A 17,783-nucleotide genomic window follows, 5' to 3' on the forward strand; every position below is an offset into this window, starting at 1 on the left:
GACGTAACTTTTTCAAATTTCAACGTGGGAACGACAGCCATACTTAAAGCGGAGGTTCACCCGTACAATATACTTTTTCCCCTTAGATTCATGCTCGTTTTGTCTAGGGGAATCGGCTAGTTGTTTTAAAATATGAGCTGTACTTACCGTTTACGAGATGCATCCTCTCCGTCGCTTCCGGGTATGGGCTGCGGGACTGGGCGTTCCTATTTTGATTGACAGTCTTCCGAGAGGCTTCCGACGGTCGCATCCATCGCGTCACGATTTTCCGAAAGAAGCCGAACGTCGGTGCGCAGGCGCAGTATAGAGCCGCACCAACGTTCGGCTTCTTTCGGCTACTAGTGACGCGATGGATGCGACCGTCGGAAGCCTCTCGGAAGACTGTCAATCAAGAAGGAACGCCCGCTCCCGAAGACCCATACCCGGAAGCGACGGAGAGGATGCATCTCGTAAACCGTAAGTACAGCTCATATTTTAAAACAACTAGCCGATTCCCCTAGACAAAACGAGCATTAATCTAGGGGGATTGTTTAAAAAAAATAGATTAATGGGTGAACTCCCGCTTTAACATTGGCTGCGCCTCATATAGCAGGGGCAACTTTACGCCGGGAAAAGCCTAACGTAATTGTCGTATCTGTACTGCGTCGGCCGCGCGTACGTTCGGGAATTCGAGTATCTAGCTAATGTGCATACTCGACGCGGAATTCGACAGAAGCGCCACCTAGCGGTCAAAAAAAAAATGCCGTTTAGATCCGACGGCGTAAGAGACTTACGCCTGTCGGATCTAATGGATATTTATGCGTAACTGATTCTAAGAATCAGGCGCATAGATACGACGGCTCGGATTAGGACTTACGACGGCGTACATGGCGCTTCGCCGTCGTAAGTCCTTTCTGAATCTGGGCCTATATGCCAAGTTATTTTAGTACGAGAGGTGCAAGGGTTATCTGTTTTGTGTGTGTTTTTATTTTTTTTTATTTTTGAAACATTGTGGATTAATTTGACATATTTGCATGTTGGTTTAATAATAATAATAATAATAATAATAATAAAAATAATTATTTGATAAAAAAAAAAAAAACAGTTGCAATACTTTTCAGGTTCCAGTGCACAAAATAATAAATGCACAATTTCTTTTTTTAAATAAGTGTGCATTTATTATGGATCACGATCTATCTTTTTGATCTCACGATTTATCACTGGTTATCTATATTATATAAACTTCTTCTTCTATAACATTTTGCACATATATACATTTTTTCACATGTAAATATGTATTTGTATGATCTGGTTGTGCAGCACTTTATTGCATTATATGTGCATTTACTATTATTTATAATTATTTTATTTATTTGCAAAAGGTGGAATTCTCTTTTAACATGGCTTTACATCGTTTAATATCGCTTAAAGTGATTTTCAGGACTTTGTGACATGGCACATCTTGAATGTTTTCTTCAGCACACTGTTGCTTGAATCGCTTACAAAACTTTACATGACACAAAAGTAAACTTGGTGGTACTCGCCTTCAGCAACTTAATCCTGCTGACTGTGCACACATCTGCTAGCAGTTTCCATCTCCCATCCTTTAGACCCAAGGAGCATTGCATTGCTGAGAATACTGCAAATGACTTTTCTTTCCTGTGTTTAATTGCATTTGCAGGAGCGCCCAGTGCCCTGATTACAAGGGAGGAGGGGGGGGGGGGGCAGCTAAACTATAAGCTAAACTTCTGGCTCTCACACACAAGTTTGGAAGTTGTTTGCAGCCTATCTTCCCTGGAAATCAGAGCTCAGCCTATGCCTAGGAAGACGCCTTGAGCCTTTGCCCCACACTTGAACTGGAGCTCAGACATCCTTTTGCCATCTTGGTCCCTTGTTCAGCCTGCGCTGTGATTGTGCAGAGGGGGCATTGTTGGCACGATAGACTTCCCAAGGTTTCTGCTCTCTTTCCTGCCATTCATTGGAGGATGAAGGAGGGGACAGCACTGTTGGGGGTGGGTGGTGGGGAGGGAGGCTGGTTCCAGGATGAAGGGGTTGGAGTCACATGGATGCAATCTTTTGATTAATGTCCAAATTTTACTTGCTCTGCTCCCAAACCACAGGCTGGATATCTGCAGGCAGAGGGAAACTTTTTCTTTTTTTTTTTCTTTTTGTTTAGAAGTCTCGCTTTTAAGCTTTTATAGGATTTTATTCACAAGGATCTCTTTTGGATTGGATTGATTTGGAGAAGCAGTGATGCCTTTGAAGAAGAAGAAAGAGTGTTAGAAAGTTTCACCAAGTAAAGCAGAAGTTGGGAAAAGTTGTAAGCTTTGTGGGTGATCAGTACTGACTCTTGGAACATGACCGAGGAACATCATAGAAGTGATGGAAGGGATGTGGACAGGCAGCTCCGGCTCAGGGTCTGTGTGCTCAGTGAGCTATTGAAGACGGAGAGGGACTATGTGGGGACCCTGGAGTTCCTTGTCTCGGTGAGTTGTGTATGGGGTTGGGGATGCGGGATGCTTTCTACTGTTGCTCAGACAACCAGTTGACATGTCTGGTCCTGCTGCGCTCTGTGGTTCCTATGGTTCTATAGGTGACCATATTCATAGCGATATAATCGAGAGGGGGGAGTTTGGGGCTTTAAATGAGGCACAATAAATGTACCCCTATCCCGGGTTCAAGTACGTAAGAAAGGAATATGGGACTTTAAATGAGGCACAATAAATGTACCCCCATCCCGGGTTCAAGTACATAAGAAAGGAATATGGGACTTTAAATGAGGCACAATAAATGTACCCCCATCCCGGGTTCAAGTACGTAAGAAAGGAATATGGAACTTTAAATGAGGCACAATAAATGTACCCCTATCCCAGGTTCAAGTATTTAAGAAAGGAATATGGGACTTTAAATGAGGCACAATAAATGTACCCCCATCCCGGGTTCAAGTACGTAAGAAAGGAATATGGGACTTTAAATGAGGCACAATAAATGTACCCCCATCCCGGGTTCAAGTACGTAAGAAAGGAATGTGGGACTTTAAATGAGGCACAATAAATGTACCCCCATCCCGGGTTCAAGTACGTAAGAAAGGAATGTGGGACTTTAAATAAGACACAATAAATGTACCCCCATCCCGGGTTCAAGTACGTAAGAAAGGAATATGGGACTTTAAATGAGGCACAATAAATGTACCCCCATCCCGGGTTCAAGTATGTAAGAAGGGAATGTGGGACTTTAAATGAGGCACAATAAATGTACTCCCATCCCGGGTTCAAGTACGTAAGAAAGGAATGTGGGACGTTAAATGAGGCACAATAAATGTACCCCCATCCCGGGTTCAAGTACGTAAGAAAGGAATATGGGACTTTAAATGAGGCACAATAAATGTACCCCCATCCCGGGTTCAAGTATGTAAGAAGGGAATGTGGGACTTTAAATGAGGCACAATAAATGTACCCCCATCCCGGGTTCAAGTACGTAAGAAAGGAATATGGGACTTTAAATGAAGCACACTAAATGTACCCCCATCCCGGGTTCAAGTACGTAAGAAGGGAATGTGGGACTTTAAATGAGGCACAATAAATGTACCACCATCTTGGGTTCACGTACGTAAGAAAGAAATGTGGGACTTTAAATGAGGCAATTGACTTGTGGAGGTAGAGTGGTTAGTAAACATTATTTATTAAATAGCGATTTACAATAAATTCCGATACCAGCTATCGCAAACTATCGATCTATCATCAGTTAAAATCGATGCAACGCAGCGCTTTTGTTCTGCGTCAAACAATCAACTGAAAATATCAATCTAAAAAAGCAAATCTATCAATTGTAATATAAATGATCTAATAAAAACAATCATTTGATCAATCTGAGTTAGGCGTGCGGATATTTGTTCGAATGTTTAGAAGCAATCAACAAATGTCAGCAACGACCGAGCATGTTGGTAGAGTCGAAATTGCAGGTCTGGCTCGGGGTCTGTGTGTTCAGTGAGCTATTGAAGACTGAAAGGGACTATGTGGGGACCCTGGAGTTCCTTGGTGAGTTGTGTATTTGATGGGGGATGGGGAATGTTTTCTATCACTGCTCAGACAGCCAGAGTAACTGGATTATCAGAAGGAACCAAAGAAGTGCAAACAAAAGGTGACACTCACAAATAGACTGGGGAAGATAATGATCTCCATAAACCTTTATGCTGCACATACATTTGGCAGTTTTGGAAATGTTCATATAAAATGTTGATTTAAAAAAACAAATAATTGCAAGGAATTGAACGTTTGCAGTGATTCGCCATACGCCGTTTTAATATTTTCCCACATTTGAACCATCATGTGATCAAAACCACTGTGAAAATCGTTGTATAACCACTGAAATGCTGATCAAAATGCTTTTGCAATGGATGAAGATGAAAATGATCAAAAGAGTATTTGGCGGATTGGTATATACGGTACAATTGCTTTCTATTTTTCAGCTTTTAAGATTTGAATTGCCAAGTGTATGGCCAGTGTGTAATCGTTTGGCAGAGTGTAATGCTTTTGTGAGAACCAAAGTGTAACTATTATCTTGTTTTGTAATAATGGGGCTTACTCACATATCATAGGAAAAGACAAAGGCACAGTAACTCATATCAATCAGCTGTTAACAAAGAAAGTTGATTGGTTGGTGCAAGATTTACCGCATGTTGCTTTTTGCATTATTATAACCTCAGCGACAATAATCTGAATTGTAGTATTATGAAAGTAATGCATACATAACTAGAAAGGCATCATTTAATGACTTAATGCAGTAAAGTGTGCAGAATCATATCGACCAATCAGAAATAAGCTCTTCACTTTGGGATTTGTAGAATTAAAGCTGCATGATTGCTTTTGATGTCACTGATCACTTGTCAGAGATCAGCCACAATATGTAGTATAATATTAATCTATGTGGGTAGCTAAATCTCATTCTCATACAGTATGTTCTGTATAATGCATGCCTGCTGTTTTACGCTGTAAAGGGGTGGTGCCATGTATTGTTATAGAGCACTGTTTACTTTTATTTTTTTTATAAATTTTATTGAAAAAAATACCTTACATTTCATTTAGCTTTATGCATCCCAGCTCTACAATATGGTCATACGGCTCAACATTTTGAGATAGGTATGAGGGACACCTACTACCAAACGTATGTAGACATAGGACACACCCCCTTCCACACCCCCTTAAGAGAATTAACCATAAAAAATGGTTAATCAAATCCACAAGGGCTTTTTTTACTACTACTATTCCTTTATATTGGCTTTTAAAGAGGAAGTAAACCCTCTTTTCTTTTTTTTTTTTCCTGAAAAAAAAAAAACCCTGCAAGAGAAAGGCATAATGAGCTAGTATGCATAGCATACTAGCTCATTATGAATGACTTACCTCCGTTCGAAGCCCCCAAAGCGCTTCTCGTTCGCCGCCGCCACCATGTCCCCTCCAAGCGCCTTCCGGGTATCACCGATCCGGCGGGATGGTCAGTGCGCCTGCGCAGTTGTCTATGGCGCGCATGCGCTGTAGACATCGGTGCTGTGTTTTCTGCAAATATCTCCTTAACCATGTAGGTTAAGGAGATATTTCTTGCACCTATAGGTAAGCCTTAATCTAGGTTTACCTGTAGGTGCAAGTTGTCAGAGTGGATTGACAACCACTTTAAAATTGACAAATGCAGCAATTTAGAATTTGGGTGAAAGGTTTAGCACTGGGAAACACTTTTTGAAAGATTAAAAGTGCATTTTATATATAACTATATAGATCAGATGAAAATGAGGGACAAATGAGGAGGAAAGAGGGACATTGTTCCAAATCAGGGACAGTCCCTCGAAATCTGGGACAGTTGGGAGCTATGGTATATTGTATTGCAAAGTGCTACGCTGCATAAAAATGCAGTGTGTCCTACTTTATTTCCAGAGCACACCAGTGCAGCATGTTGGCATGGACCTAAGCAATAGGACATAAAACACATTGCCATGTCTATGCGTTGGGCAGGGTTGCCCAAAGTAGCCCAAAGCATATGATTTAAAGAGGAAGTAAACCCAGACTTCCCGCACGGAGGTCCGTTTCTTCACAGCACATGCGCCGATGATGACATTGGCGCACTGCAAATGAAATATCTCCTAAATGACGCACGTTTAGGAGATATTTCCACTATCTATAGGTAAGGCTTATTATAGGCTTATGTATAGATAAAAGTAAGACAAAGGGGTTACAACTCGAGTGTGGCTTAGTCCACCAATGTACTACATATACAATATGCTCATATAACTTGGTCCTTGTAAAAATGTAAATATTGTTCTTTGCAAGTAGTTACCATCTTATGTTAATAAGACCTCTTGCACACAGACGCTTATCAGCACCTATGTACTCCCGTGTGTTGAGGCATAAAATCCCTGGTGCTTTCTGGCACCCAGGGAGCCACATGTGCCACATAGTGTCAAAACAAGTGAATGGCTGTACAGATAAACACTGATGGCTTCTGCATCGTTGTTCATCTACGTATAGATGGATGGTGCTTCTCCCCAAATGTGCCACTTTTTTTGGGGGGAGAAGCACCGCATGTGAACAGCTGAGCATGGGCACACCGCATGTGAACAGCTGAGCATGGGCACATACAGCCATTCACTTGTATTGCCTGCTGTAGGGGATACATGCTGCTTCCTGGGCACCAGAAAGTGCCAGGGATTTTTTGCCTCAGCACATAGGAGCTGCTTAGTGTCCGTGTGCATGAGTCCTAAATAGGGTTGCCACCTGTCTGGGATTCACCCGGACAGTTCGGGTTTTGCATCATGTGTCTACACATTATACAGAGCTAATCTCATCAAGATTCTCCCTATAACAGTCACCCCCAGCTACCCCCCTCCATCGGCACTTTCAGTTTACACTCTACCCCCCTGCACTGTTTTCTCTTCTCACTTGTCCTCATCCATTCATGCTTTGGTCCACCTCCACTGTAACGCAACCTAACTGCCTTTCATTCACATTACATGCTGCTCGATCTTACTCCCACTAGCAATGCCGCATCTCACTTCAGAACTGCCACTCTCCCATTCATTTAGCCCAGTGGTCTCAAAGTACCGGCCCGCAGGCCATTTGCGGCCCGCGGACCAGTTTTAAATGGCCCGCGGGTGACGCGGAAGTGTAGATCGAGGTGCATGAAGAGTAGCGCAGGAAGCGTCTGTCATAAGTTCACTTGTCTCTCATGTCACACTGCTACTCCCCGGCGGCCCCTCCTCTCTTCACGTCCATCCCCATTTGCTTGTGACATTATCTGACTGAGATGGACGAGAAGAGAGAGGGGGGGGCTGCCGGGGAGTAGCAGCGTGACATGAGAGACAAGTGAACTTATGACAGACGCTTCCTGCGCTACTCTGCCTTTGAAGAAAACAACAAGTAAATGCTGACCTGTGCCCTGGTGTGCTCTCATGTGCCCTGATGTGCTGTTTCATGTGCCCTGATTGTGCCCTCATGTGCTCTCATGTGCCCTCATGTGCCCTCATGTGCTCTCATGTGCCCTGATGTGCCCTCATGTGCCCTGATGTGCCCTGATGTGCCCTCATGTGCTCTGATGTGCCCTGATGGGCTCTCATGTGCCCTGATGTGCTCTCATGTGCCCTGATGTGCTCCCATGTGCCCTGATGTGCTCTCATGTGCCCTGATTGTGCCCTGATGTGCTCTCATGTGCCCTGATTGTGCCCTGATGTGCTCTCATGTGCCCTGATGTGCTCTCATGTGCCCTGATGTGCTGGGCTCTGTACATCAGGGTACCCTGTACCCTGATGTGCCATGTGCCCTGTCCTGATGTGCTGTGCCCCATGTGCTCTCATGTGCCCCATGTGCCCTGATGTGCCCCATGTGCCCTGATTGTGCCCTGGTGTGCTCGTATGTGCCCCATGTGCCCTGATATGCCCCATGTGCTCTGATTGTGCCCTGATGTGGCCCATGTACCCTGATGTGCCATGGGGCACATGAGAGCACATCAGGGCACAATCAGGGAACATGGGGCACACCAGGGAACATGGGGCACACCAGGGAACATGGGGCACATGAGAGCACATCAGGGCACATGGGGCACAACACATCAGGACAGGGCACATGGCACATCAGGGTACAGGACATGGCACATCAGGGCACAGCGCATCAGGACAGGGCACATGGCACATCAGGGTACAGGGCACATGAAACAGCACATCAGGGTACAAAGCCCAGCACATCAGGGCACGTGGCACATCAGGGTACAGGGCACATGAAACAGCACATCAGGGTACAAAGCCCAGCACATCAGGGTACATGGGGTACCCTGATGTGCTGGGCTTTATACCCTGATGTGCTGTTTCATGTGCCCTGTACCCTGATGTGCCATGTGCCCTGTCCTCATGTGCTGTGCCCTGATGTGCCATGTCCTGTACCCTGATGTGCCATGTGCCCTGTCCTGATGTGCTGTGCCCTGATGTGCTCTCATGTGCCCCATGTTCCCTGGTGTGCCCCACGTTCCCTGATTGTGCCCTGATGTGCTCTCATGTGCCCCGGTGTGCTCGTATGTGCCCCATGTGCCCTGATATGCCCCATGTGCCCTGATGTGCTGTGATTGTGCCCCATGTACCCTGATGTGGCCCATGTACCCTGATGTGCCATGTGCCCCACGTACCCTGATGTGCCCCATGTACCCTGATGTGCTGGGCTTTGTTCCCTGATGTGCTGTTGCATGTGCCCTGTACCCTGATGTGCCATGTGCCCTGTCCTGATGTGCTGTGCCCTGATGTGCCATGTCCTGCACTGTGCCATGTGCCCTTTCCTGATATGCCCTGCCCTGATGTGCCGTTCACCCTGATGTGGCCTGTTGTGCTGTACCCTGATGTGCTGGGCTTTGTACCCTGATGTGCTGGGCTTTGTACCCTGATGTGCGCTGTGCACTCATGTGTGCTGTGCCCTGTGCCCTGATGTGCTGTACCCTGATGGTTAGTGGTCAGTGTGTAGTGTAGTGGTCAGTGTGCAGTGTAGTGGTCAGGGTTAATAATACGTTCGCTGACACCAGTACTGTTTTTGAAGTTTGAAAGTTTGCATGCGGCCCCCCCATGGGATATGGAAACTTGTCTTGTGGCCCTCAGGTAATTTGAGTTTGAGACTCCTGATTTAGCCTCTTCCTTCTCCTCACCACCAACTCTGGTCCTCCCCGATTGCCTCCTTGCTCACCTCCATCTGCATCTTTCACCTTATAGAGCAAGCTTCCTTCTCTCTGCAAGTTTCATTCAATTCCTTCCCCCCCCATCCTTGTCTGAATGCCATCCAACTCCACCAACCTACCACCTATCTTTGCTGAATCCCCTCTTTCCATCCCCAGTCATCCTTCTTATCTCCCCCTCACCTACACACCCCTCCTATTTATACTACCCACAACCCCCCCCCCCCACCCCCCCCCATCCTGCCATATTACACATTATTACTCTCCTTGGCACAACCAAATGTGTCCCAAGTCTTATACTAATCCTATAGTATATACTACAAAAACAAAATTGCTGTACAACGCTAAAGTGTTTGGATTTGGCTTGAAGAAAAGGAGGCAACCCTAGGCCTAAAGCTTTGAATGATGGAGCTTTTTAGAATTTATGTTAGAGATGCCTTGTATAGTGCTCGTTAGTGATGTAAGAAGTGACACTCAGTTATGTTCTTGTCACACTTGATGGATGAATAAAAAGAAATACAAGTCCTCCTTCCGTCTGAGGTTTAGTCTGGGATTGTTTGATGGTCTGCGAGGATGGGATGGCATGCCCCTGTATATCACAAAAGCACACAGTGCCCAATTGTACTGAGGAGCATAAAGAGACAGTGTGATCACTGGGGTCCATGCATTTCTGGGTATTAGCGCTTCCTGACCATTCTTGTAGCAGGGCCTATGGTGAAGATTTAATACATATCAGTGTAGTCGTTTATTGGCACATATCTGTACACATATACAGAATACAAAGGGACAGCTTAGGTAAACATTGCAGTTGATTTATTTTATTCTCTTGTGCCTTATTGTACAAGATTGTATGCCCAATCACACCAGTGGGCATGGTTTATGCTCTGTTTTGCTGGTGTGCGTTGTGTAGGGGCACTGTGACGCATTGACTATTGAACTTCTTTTTTAAGGTCCCAGTCAGGTCATCCTGGTCAGGACACTACAGTATCTGCATGTGAGTTTGCATGTTCCCCTTCTTATTGCATAGATTTCCTCCATGCGTTCTGGTTTCCTCCAAAGACATTTGGTTAGGGTAATTGGCTCCTGTCTAAATCAACCTTCGTATGTGTGTGTGCATGTATACATGCGAGATTGGGACCTTAGATTGTAAGCTCCTTGAGGGCAGGGACTGATGTGAATGTACGGCATGTAAAATGCTGTGTAAATTGATGGTGCTATATACATAGGCGTGCGCACCTGGGCACACCCTAATCGCTCTGTGCTGCGCAAATTTCCCCTGCTGCTTGGCTGCAGAGAAAGGGACTAGGGAATCTCTGTCCTCTGTCCCTTTCTTTTTGTTAGACATCATGGGTCTATTTAGCAGTGCCGGCCCAAGACATTGTGCTGCCTGGTACCAAGAATGAAATGCTGCCCCCCCAAAAAAAAATTACGTTCACCAAAATGCCCCCACATCCATTATTTTATATCATGATAACTAAAGTGGACCTATCATGGCTCTATACATGTATATAGGAGTATCAAACGGACCTGTTATGGCTCTATTCATGCAACTAACCCCACAGTGGAGCGGAGAGCCGAAAAGGAGGAGCGGTCGGGCGGCAATTAGCCCCACAGTGGAGTGGAGAGTGGAGCTGGCGGAATGGGGTGGCGTGCGGGCAGGAAATTTGCTGCCCCCCTGAAAGTGCTGCCTGGTACAATGGTACCATCGGGTCCCATTGTAGGGCCGGCCCTGCTATTTAGATTTCTGATATTTCACCAAAGATCCCCATTGGGGCTCAGAAAAATATTGTGAAAAAAAATATTGTAAAAAAAATTGTTAGTTTAAAAAAAAGAAAATTAATTGTAAAAAAGTATTAAAAAACTGACACTGTCCACTGCTCTACTGACACCATCCACGACACCGTCCACTGCTCTACTGCCCTATATGAATTTTCACACGTGTATGCAGGGCCGGCCTTAGGTGTTCAGGCGCCCTGTGCGAGCTAATCCTGTGGCGCCCCCCCCATCTTCACCCCTCGCCCCCTGGTCACCTAAACATACACAAAGAGGAAAAAAATGCCCCCGCGGGTGTAATACAATCACGCAGGGGGTGCCGGTCTGACACCCCCCCCCATTGTGTGGTACCCGGGGGCGGCTCACCCCCCCTTAATACGCCTCTGTGTGGCCGCACGGCGCCGCTGTTGCCCATGTCGCCCTGTGTGGCTTCACAGCTTGCACACCCCAAAGGCTGGCCCTGCGTGTATGTATGTTTGAGCTTTGGGGTGCACACTCTAATGCAATAGGCTGCGCACGCCTATGCCTATATACATACCTGTACGATAAAGAATAACAATAAGAATGCAGCAAGTATCACTTTTTTTCCATATAAAACTGTACTGATAGGACATCAGGCAGATTGCCTTATCTGTCTATCTGCGCATTGGGCAAAGCTGCCATTACAGCCCAAAGCATATGGTATGATTGGGACCCCTGTGGTCATGATTTTTATTAAATAATAATGTTTTGCAGAAAAACAGAGTTGGCCTTAGAAATGTTGGTCTGTATAAAACAGCTTTTTGGCACTGAGAGGAATTCCTGTTTTTTTCGGACTCCCTGGTGAAGCAAAAGAAGCTGTTGGTGAAATATGAAACATCAACCTGCCCTTGTAGTATAATGGAGCTTTGAGGGGTCGTGATTGGTCATTGGGTGATAATTACACCTAGTGTGCATTAAGCCTTGTGCACACTACTACAGGGGGTTAAACAGGAAAAAACCTGACAGCTCAGGTCGGAGCTGCTGTATTACCAATCCAATGTTAGTACAACGATCTCCCCTGCTGTGCTATTGTGCTCTGACAGGAGGACCCCCCCCCCCCCCCACTAGAACACTCCGGTTCGGCTGAGAGCGCTGATCGGGAGCCCATTGGCAGACCTTTTTCTGTCATGCCCCCGAAACTTCTGTCGCATCGACTCCAGTATACACGGGCCGAATGTCGGCCAGTTTCTATTGAACCAGCCGATGCCGACCAACATTTGGCCCTTATGTACTAGGCTTTACTGAAGCATAGATAGATTTTATTTCAGACTTTGTGATTGTAGTCAAAATATTTGTATGATCTTTTCTCCGTTCACTAAGAAGCCGACGCACAGCTACAATGTAACAGTGGCTAAAGAAGTTGCAAATATTGGTGCATTGTGTCTTTGTGTTGGTCACCAAAAATCTGCTTGGCAGTAACACTAGCTACAGTAGGTTGTAAATACTGTATATTGTGAGTACATGGAGGGTGAACTCTGGCCCTTTAATGACGCCAGAGATTGTCTGCCTACAAATCAACCAGAAAAATATCAACTATCACTTGTTACTAAAACACTCAGGGCCAGATCCAGAGAGCAAGTACACCGGCGTATCTACTGATACGCCGGCGTACTTTCAAATTTCACGCGTCGTATCTTTAGTTTGAATCCTCAAACCAAGATACGACGGCTTCTGGGTTCGATCCGACAGGTGTACGTCTTTGTACGCCTTCGGATCTAAGATGCAAAACTTCGGCGTCCGCTGGGTGGCGTTTTCCGTGTCGGGTATGCAAATTGGCGAATTACGACGATCCAAGAACGTACGCGCGGCCGTCGCATTTTCTAACGCCGTCTGTAGTCGGCTTTTTCCGGCGTATAGTTAAAGCTGGTATTTTGCGGCGTATAGATAGACTTGCCATGTTAAGTATGGCCGCCGTTTTTTTTTTTTGCGTAAGTCGTCCGTGAATATGGATGAACGTAACTCACGTCTAAGTTCAAAGCACGGCGGGAAATTTCAAAACGGAGCATGCGCAGTTCAATTGGCGCGGGACGTGCTTCATTTAAATGAATCACACCCCCTACCCGCCCAATTTCAAATCCGCCGCCAGAAATACACTACGCCGCCGTAACTTACGGCGTGAAATCTTCCTGGATTCGACTTAGAGCCAGGTAAGATACGACGGCGTAGCCTATCTCTGATACGCTGCGCCTGGGCATTTCTATGTGGATCTGGCCCTCAATCTTGTTTTTTTTTTTTTTAACTATACAGCTGCAGATATAGGCTTTCTGTTGTTTTTGAATGTTCACCTCCCTGCCCCCGGTTAGTGATTGAACAATGAAGGAGCCGCAGAATATCTCTTGTCATTCCTCCTTTTACAATGTACCTTGTGCCTGCAGGACATCTTATTGGCTCCTAGTGCTGCCCCTCCCTCACACAGTTGGAGTGGTGATCATTACCTGACCAGCATAATTTCCCTAAAATTGGCACCAGTTTGAATTCCTCTGTTCTTTTTTTACTTCATTAAAAGCATTTATATAGCACCAATAATTTACACAGCGCTCAACATACTGTGCATTCACATTAGTCCTTTACACTCAAATCTAATGCCGCGTACACACGATCATTTTTCGCCATGTAAAAAACAACGTTTTAAAAACATGTTATTTTTAAATGATCGTGTGTGGGCTTCACATAATTTTTCGGGTTCTGAAAAACAAAAAAACATTTTTTCCGAACATGCATTTTTTAACGATGTTTTAAACTATGTCGTTTTTCGGGTTGTAAAAAATGATCGTGTGTGGGCTAAAATGGCGTTAAAAACCTGCGCATGCTCAGAAGCAAGTTATGAGAGAGGAGCGCACCTTCTGGTAAAACTACCGTTCGTAATGGAGTAAGCACATTCATCACGCTGTAACAGACAGAAAAGCGTAAATCGTCTTTTACTAACACTAAAGCAGCCCAAAGGGTGGCGCTATCCAAATGGAACTTCCCCTTTATAGTGCCGTCGTATGTGTTGTACGTCACCGCGCTTTGCTAGAGCATTTTTTTTTAACGATCGTGTGTGGGCAACGTCATTTTAATGTTGAAGTTGGAAAAAAATAAAATAAATTCTAGAGGCTGAAAAACGCAGTTTTTTACAAGCCGAAAAATGATCGTGTGTACGCGGCATTGGGTCCCTATTGCACATACATACACACACACACACACACACACACACACACACACGTGTGTCCGTGTCTTTGGATTGTGGGAGGAAACCATGCAAGCACAATGAGAACATGCAAGCTTCATGCAGTAGTACTAACCACAAGCCACTGTGATAAGTTGGCCATACATGGATTGAAAATAAACCAGTTCAGTAGGACATTTTTTCATTTAGTTCCATCTATGGCTGTTCCCATTCAGGAGCTAGTTGGTCTAGTGATCAACTCCTCCCATACAGGACTGTCAGTATTTCTGCTTGATCAGCTCTTGCTACTAATTGGCTGCAAATGCTGACCATGGTACTGGTACTGCAGTGCGGAGGGGGGATTTCCCCATTGAATGGGGAAAACCAATCCATCTCTGGCCAGATTTAGAACAAAATGTGACAGTTATACCCCGTACACATGAGTGGAATTCCTGTCGGAAAAAAGGTGGATGGTTTTTCCGACGGAATTCCGCTGAAGCCTGCTCTGCATACACACGGTCACACAAAAGTTCGGTGAACTTTTGACTGCCAAAAACGCAGTGACGTAAAAGACTACGACAAGCTGAGAAAATTAAGTTCTATGCTTCTCAGCATGCGTCGATTTCTTTCCGAGCATGCATCGGAATTTTGCGCGTCGGAATTTGTACACACGATAGGAAATTCCTGATGGGGAAAATAGAGAACCTGCTCTCTGTTTTTTCAGCGTTTTTTCCGTTGGAAAAAGTCTGATGGAGCATACACACATAGTTAGTCAGGTTAAAAAAAAGACACAAGTCCATCCAGTCCAACCACAAAATAAATAAATAAAAAAACAAAATAAAAAACACAGTACAATCCCATACACCCAACTCCATACCCACAGTTGATCCAGAGGAAGGCAAAAAAACCCACACGGTAGGGATTTCCGACCAAAAGCTCTCATTAGACTTTTTCCAACAGGAAAACTAATCGTGTGTACAGGGAATAACTATGCGTTATGAGAGCCTGCCTAAAGCTGGACATACCCTGACGTGGCCAGTTCAGTAGGAAATTTTTCAAATGCAGTGAATTTCTAGAACAGTGTGGGGTCCTCTGCTGGACAGAAGGGGTTGTAAAGGTACATTTTTTTTTCCTAAATAGCTTCCTTTACCTTAGTGCAGTCCTCCTTCACTTACTTCATCCTTCCATTTTCTTTTAAATGTCCTTATTTCTTCTGAGAAATCCTCACTTCCTGTTCTTCTGTCTGTAACTACACACAGTAATGCAAGGCTTTCTTCCTGGTGTGGAGTGTCGTGCTCGCCCCCTCCCTTGGACTACTGGAGAGTCAGGACGCCCACTAACACACAGCTCCTTTCTCTATCTGCAACGTAGAGAGCGTCCTGACTCTCCTGTAGTCCAAAGGAGGGGGCGATCATGACACTCCACACCAGGGAGAAAGCCTTGCATTACTGTGTGTAGTTACAGACAGAAGAACAGGAAGTGAGGATTTATCAGAAGAAATAAGGACATTTAAAAGCAAAATGGAAGAATGAGGTAAGTGAAGGAGGACTGCACTAAGGTAAAGGAAGCTATTTAGGGAAAAAAAATTGTACCTTTACAACCCCTTTAATTGTTTAACCACTTCCAGACCACCGCATGTATATGTACGTCGGCAGAATGGCACGTACAGGCACATTGGCGTACCTGTACGTCCCTGCCTAGACGTGGGTCGGGGGTCCGATCAGGACCCCCCCCCCCCGCTACATGCGGCGGTCGGATTCCCGCGGGGAGCGATCCGGGACGACGGCGCGGCTATTCGTTTATAGTAAATAGTAATAGTAAAGTTCACATATTAGTTCAACTCCCCCCGCCCCATGTAAAATGGACACATAAAAAATACCCACGTACATTATGAGAAAAATGTCATAGTATACTTTCCTTACATTTAGTAAGTCCACGGTGACAGAAAGCGGCAGCAGTAGTGTTTACCTAATGCTTAAAGCCAATTTTCTGTACAGCACCCACTATCTTCTGAACAGGGTCACTGCAATTGACTTCTACTGTCACAACTAATTTAATTCAGCACTCAAAAAGCAGGGGCTGTTAGTGGAATGCGCGCATACCCCAAAGCATTGAGCTAAGAATACCACTGTGTTCCTATCAGTTTTAGAAGAGCTGATAATAGAGAGCATGAGATAAGAGTAATTAGCACATTACACTTACCCCCCTCTGTGCTTTTCATTGATAATTCATGGAGTTTTCCTTTTATAACATGTATTTACTGTGTTTTCTACTAACGTTAGTATAACAATATGTGATGCACTACAATTAAGCCTTTGTTAAAAGAAACTGTGAAGTTTCTTTTTGTACTTTCCAAAACCTATGACTTGTGCTCAGTTTTACAGAAATAAATGTACTGGGGTTTTTATGAGCATATTGGTAGTATAGTGAAGCCACAAATCCTCATTCACACCCAGGCATGTACTGGCCATCTGGACTAAAGGGAGTTTCCTGGTGGGCCGATGGCTCAGTGGGCCAGTTTCAGTGACAGCCAGTGGTATCGCTAGGGGGTGGCTTTTGGTGTTATAGGGCCGAACCTGGGGCCCATAGCCTCGAGTCCCAGGGGACCCCAACCACAGGGCAGCAGCATACTACCTGGCCATGACCTCTCTGCAGCCGTGCAGGGGGCAGCACGGGAGAGCCAGAAAGCGGGCAGGCAGCATGGGAGAGGCGGGCGCCGAGAGAGCAGAGATGACATAAACTCTCACTGCCCACCCTGCATCACCACTGTTCTGCCCTCACTGCAGCCATGGGCAGCAGAGAGATGACATCATCGCTCACTGCCTGTCCTCTCTCTGGTGACCCTGATATTAGGAGTCATGCTCTGGGGACTCTGAGGTAAAGGGGGGCTCTCTGGGGACCCTGATGTAAGTGGAGGGCTCTCTGGGGACCCTGATGTAAGGGGACGGCTCTCTGGGGACCCTGATGTAAGTGGAGGGCTCTCTGGGGACCCTGATGTAAGGGGACGGCTCTCTGGGGAGGATGAAATGACTATAAACATCTATGCATATAACATCAGAAATGCTCATATAATAATTGTGTATGTGATAAGCTATGGCTATCCCACTACTGTATCTTGTACCATACCAGTTCCTTACTTGGTCATAGCTAGTTAAAATATATTTAAACCCAATCATTAAAATATGATCATAGCTTTAAAATGTTTTTAATAATGAAACTACCAATGCACATGGCACACTGTTCCAAATTCCACTGTTGTCATTAGGAAGTGCACTTTGAGAAATGATGTGCAGCATATGATGAAGTAAACAGGAGGTGGCTGCAAATAAGCTACAAATTATCATAAGCATTGATGTAGTCAGTGCTTTGCCCTCGTAAGGTTAATTTATTGTTTTGGCAATGCTGTACTCAGTAGTGATCTGTTATTTTTGGTCTGGGCGGGTTTCCCTAGGTTTGGTGGTTAATTACCTCTGCCTGGAGGTTTCCAGAAGGATTAACCACTGAGTTATGAATATTTATTGCACCTCAGTCAATCACTGGGAAGGGGCACCCAGAACGTGGCAGGGAAGATAACTGTTTATGAGGCTTGATCAGGGCGCTCTGGTCTGGGTATTGCCCCTGGGATGCAGCCTGTGTACTGAAGAGCTTATGTTGGGCCTTAGCAGATGCT

At 45.2% G+C, this 17,783-nt stretch overlaps 1 protein-coding gene across 1 annotated transcript in view; it reads left to right on the forward strand.

The window, feature by feature from the left end:
* Positions 1 to 2,042: 2,042 nt before the first annotated feature.
* Positions 2,043 to 17,783, forward strand: part of PREX2 (phosphatidylinositol-3,4,5-trisphosphate dependent Rac exchange factor 2) — a 370,987-nt gene continuing 355,246 nt past the window's right edge. Inside the window, exon 1 of the mRNA XM_040354370.1 lies at positions 2,043 to 2,465. Within this exon, the coding sequence (XP_040210304.1) occupies positions 2,337 to 2,465 (129 nt within the window). The 5' untranslated portion in view covers positions 2,043 to 2,336. The remainder of the gene's footprint in view (positions 2,466 to 17,783) is intronic.

The sequence above is a fragment of the Rana temporaria genome, chromosome 5 (assembly GCF_905171775.1).
Source record: "Rana temporaria chromosome 5, aRanTem1.1, whole genome shotgun sequence".
NCBI classification, from domain to species: domain Eukaryota; kingdom Metazoa; phylum Chordata; class Amphibia; order Anura; family Ranidae; genus Rana; species Rana temporaria.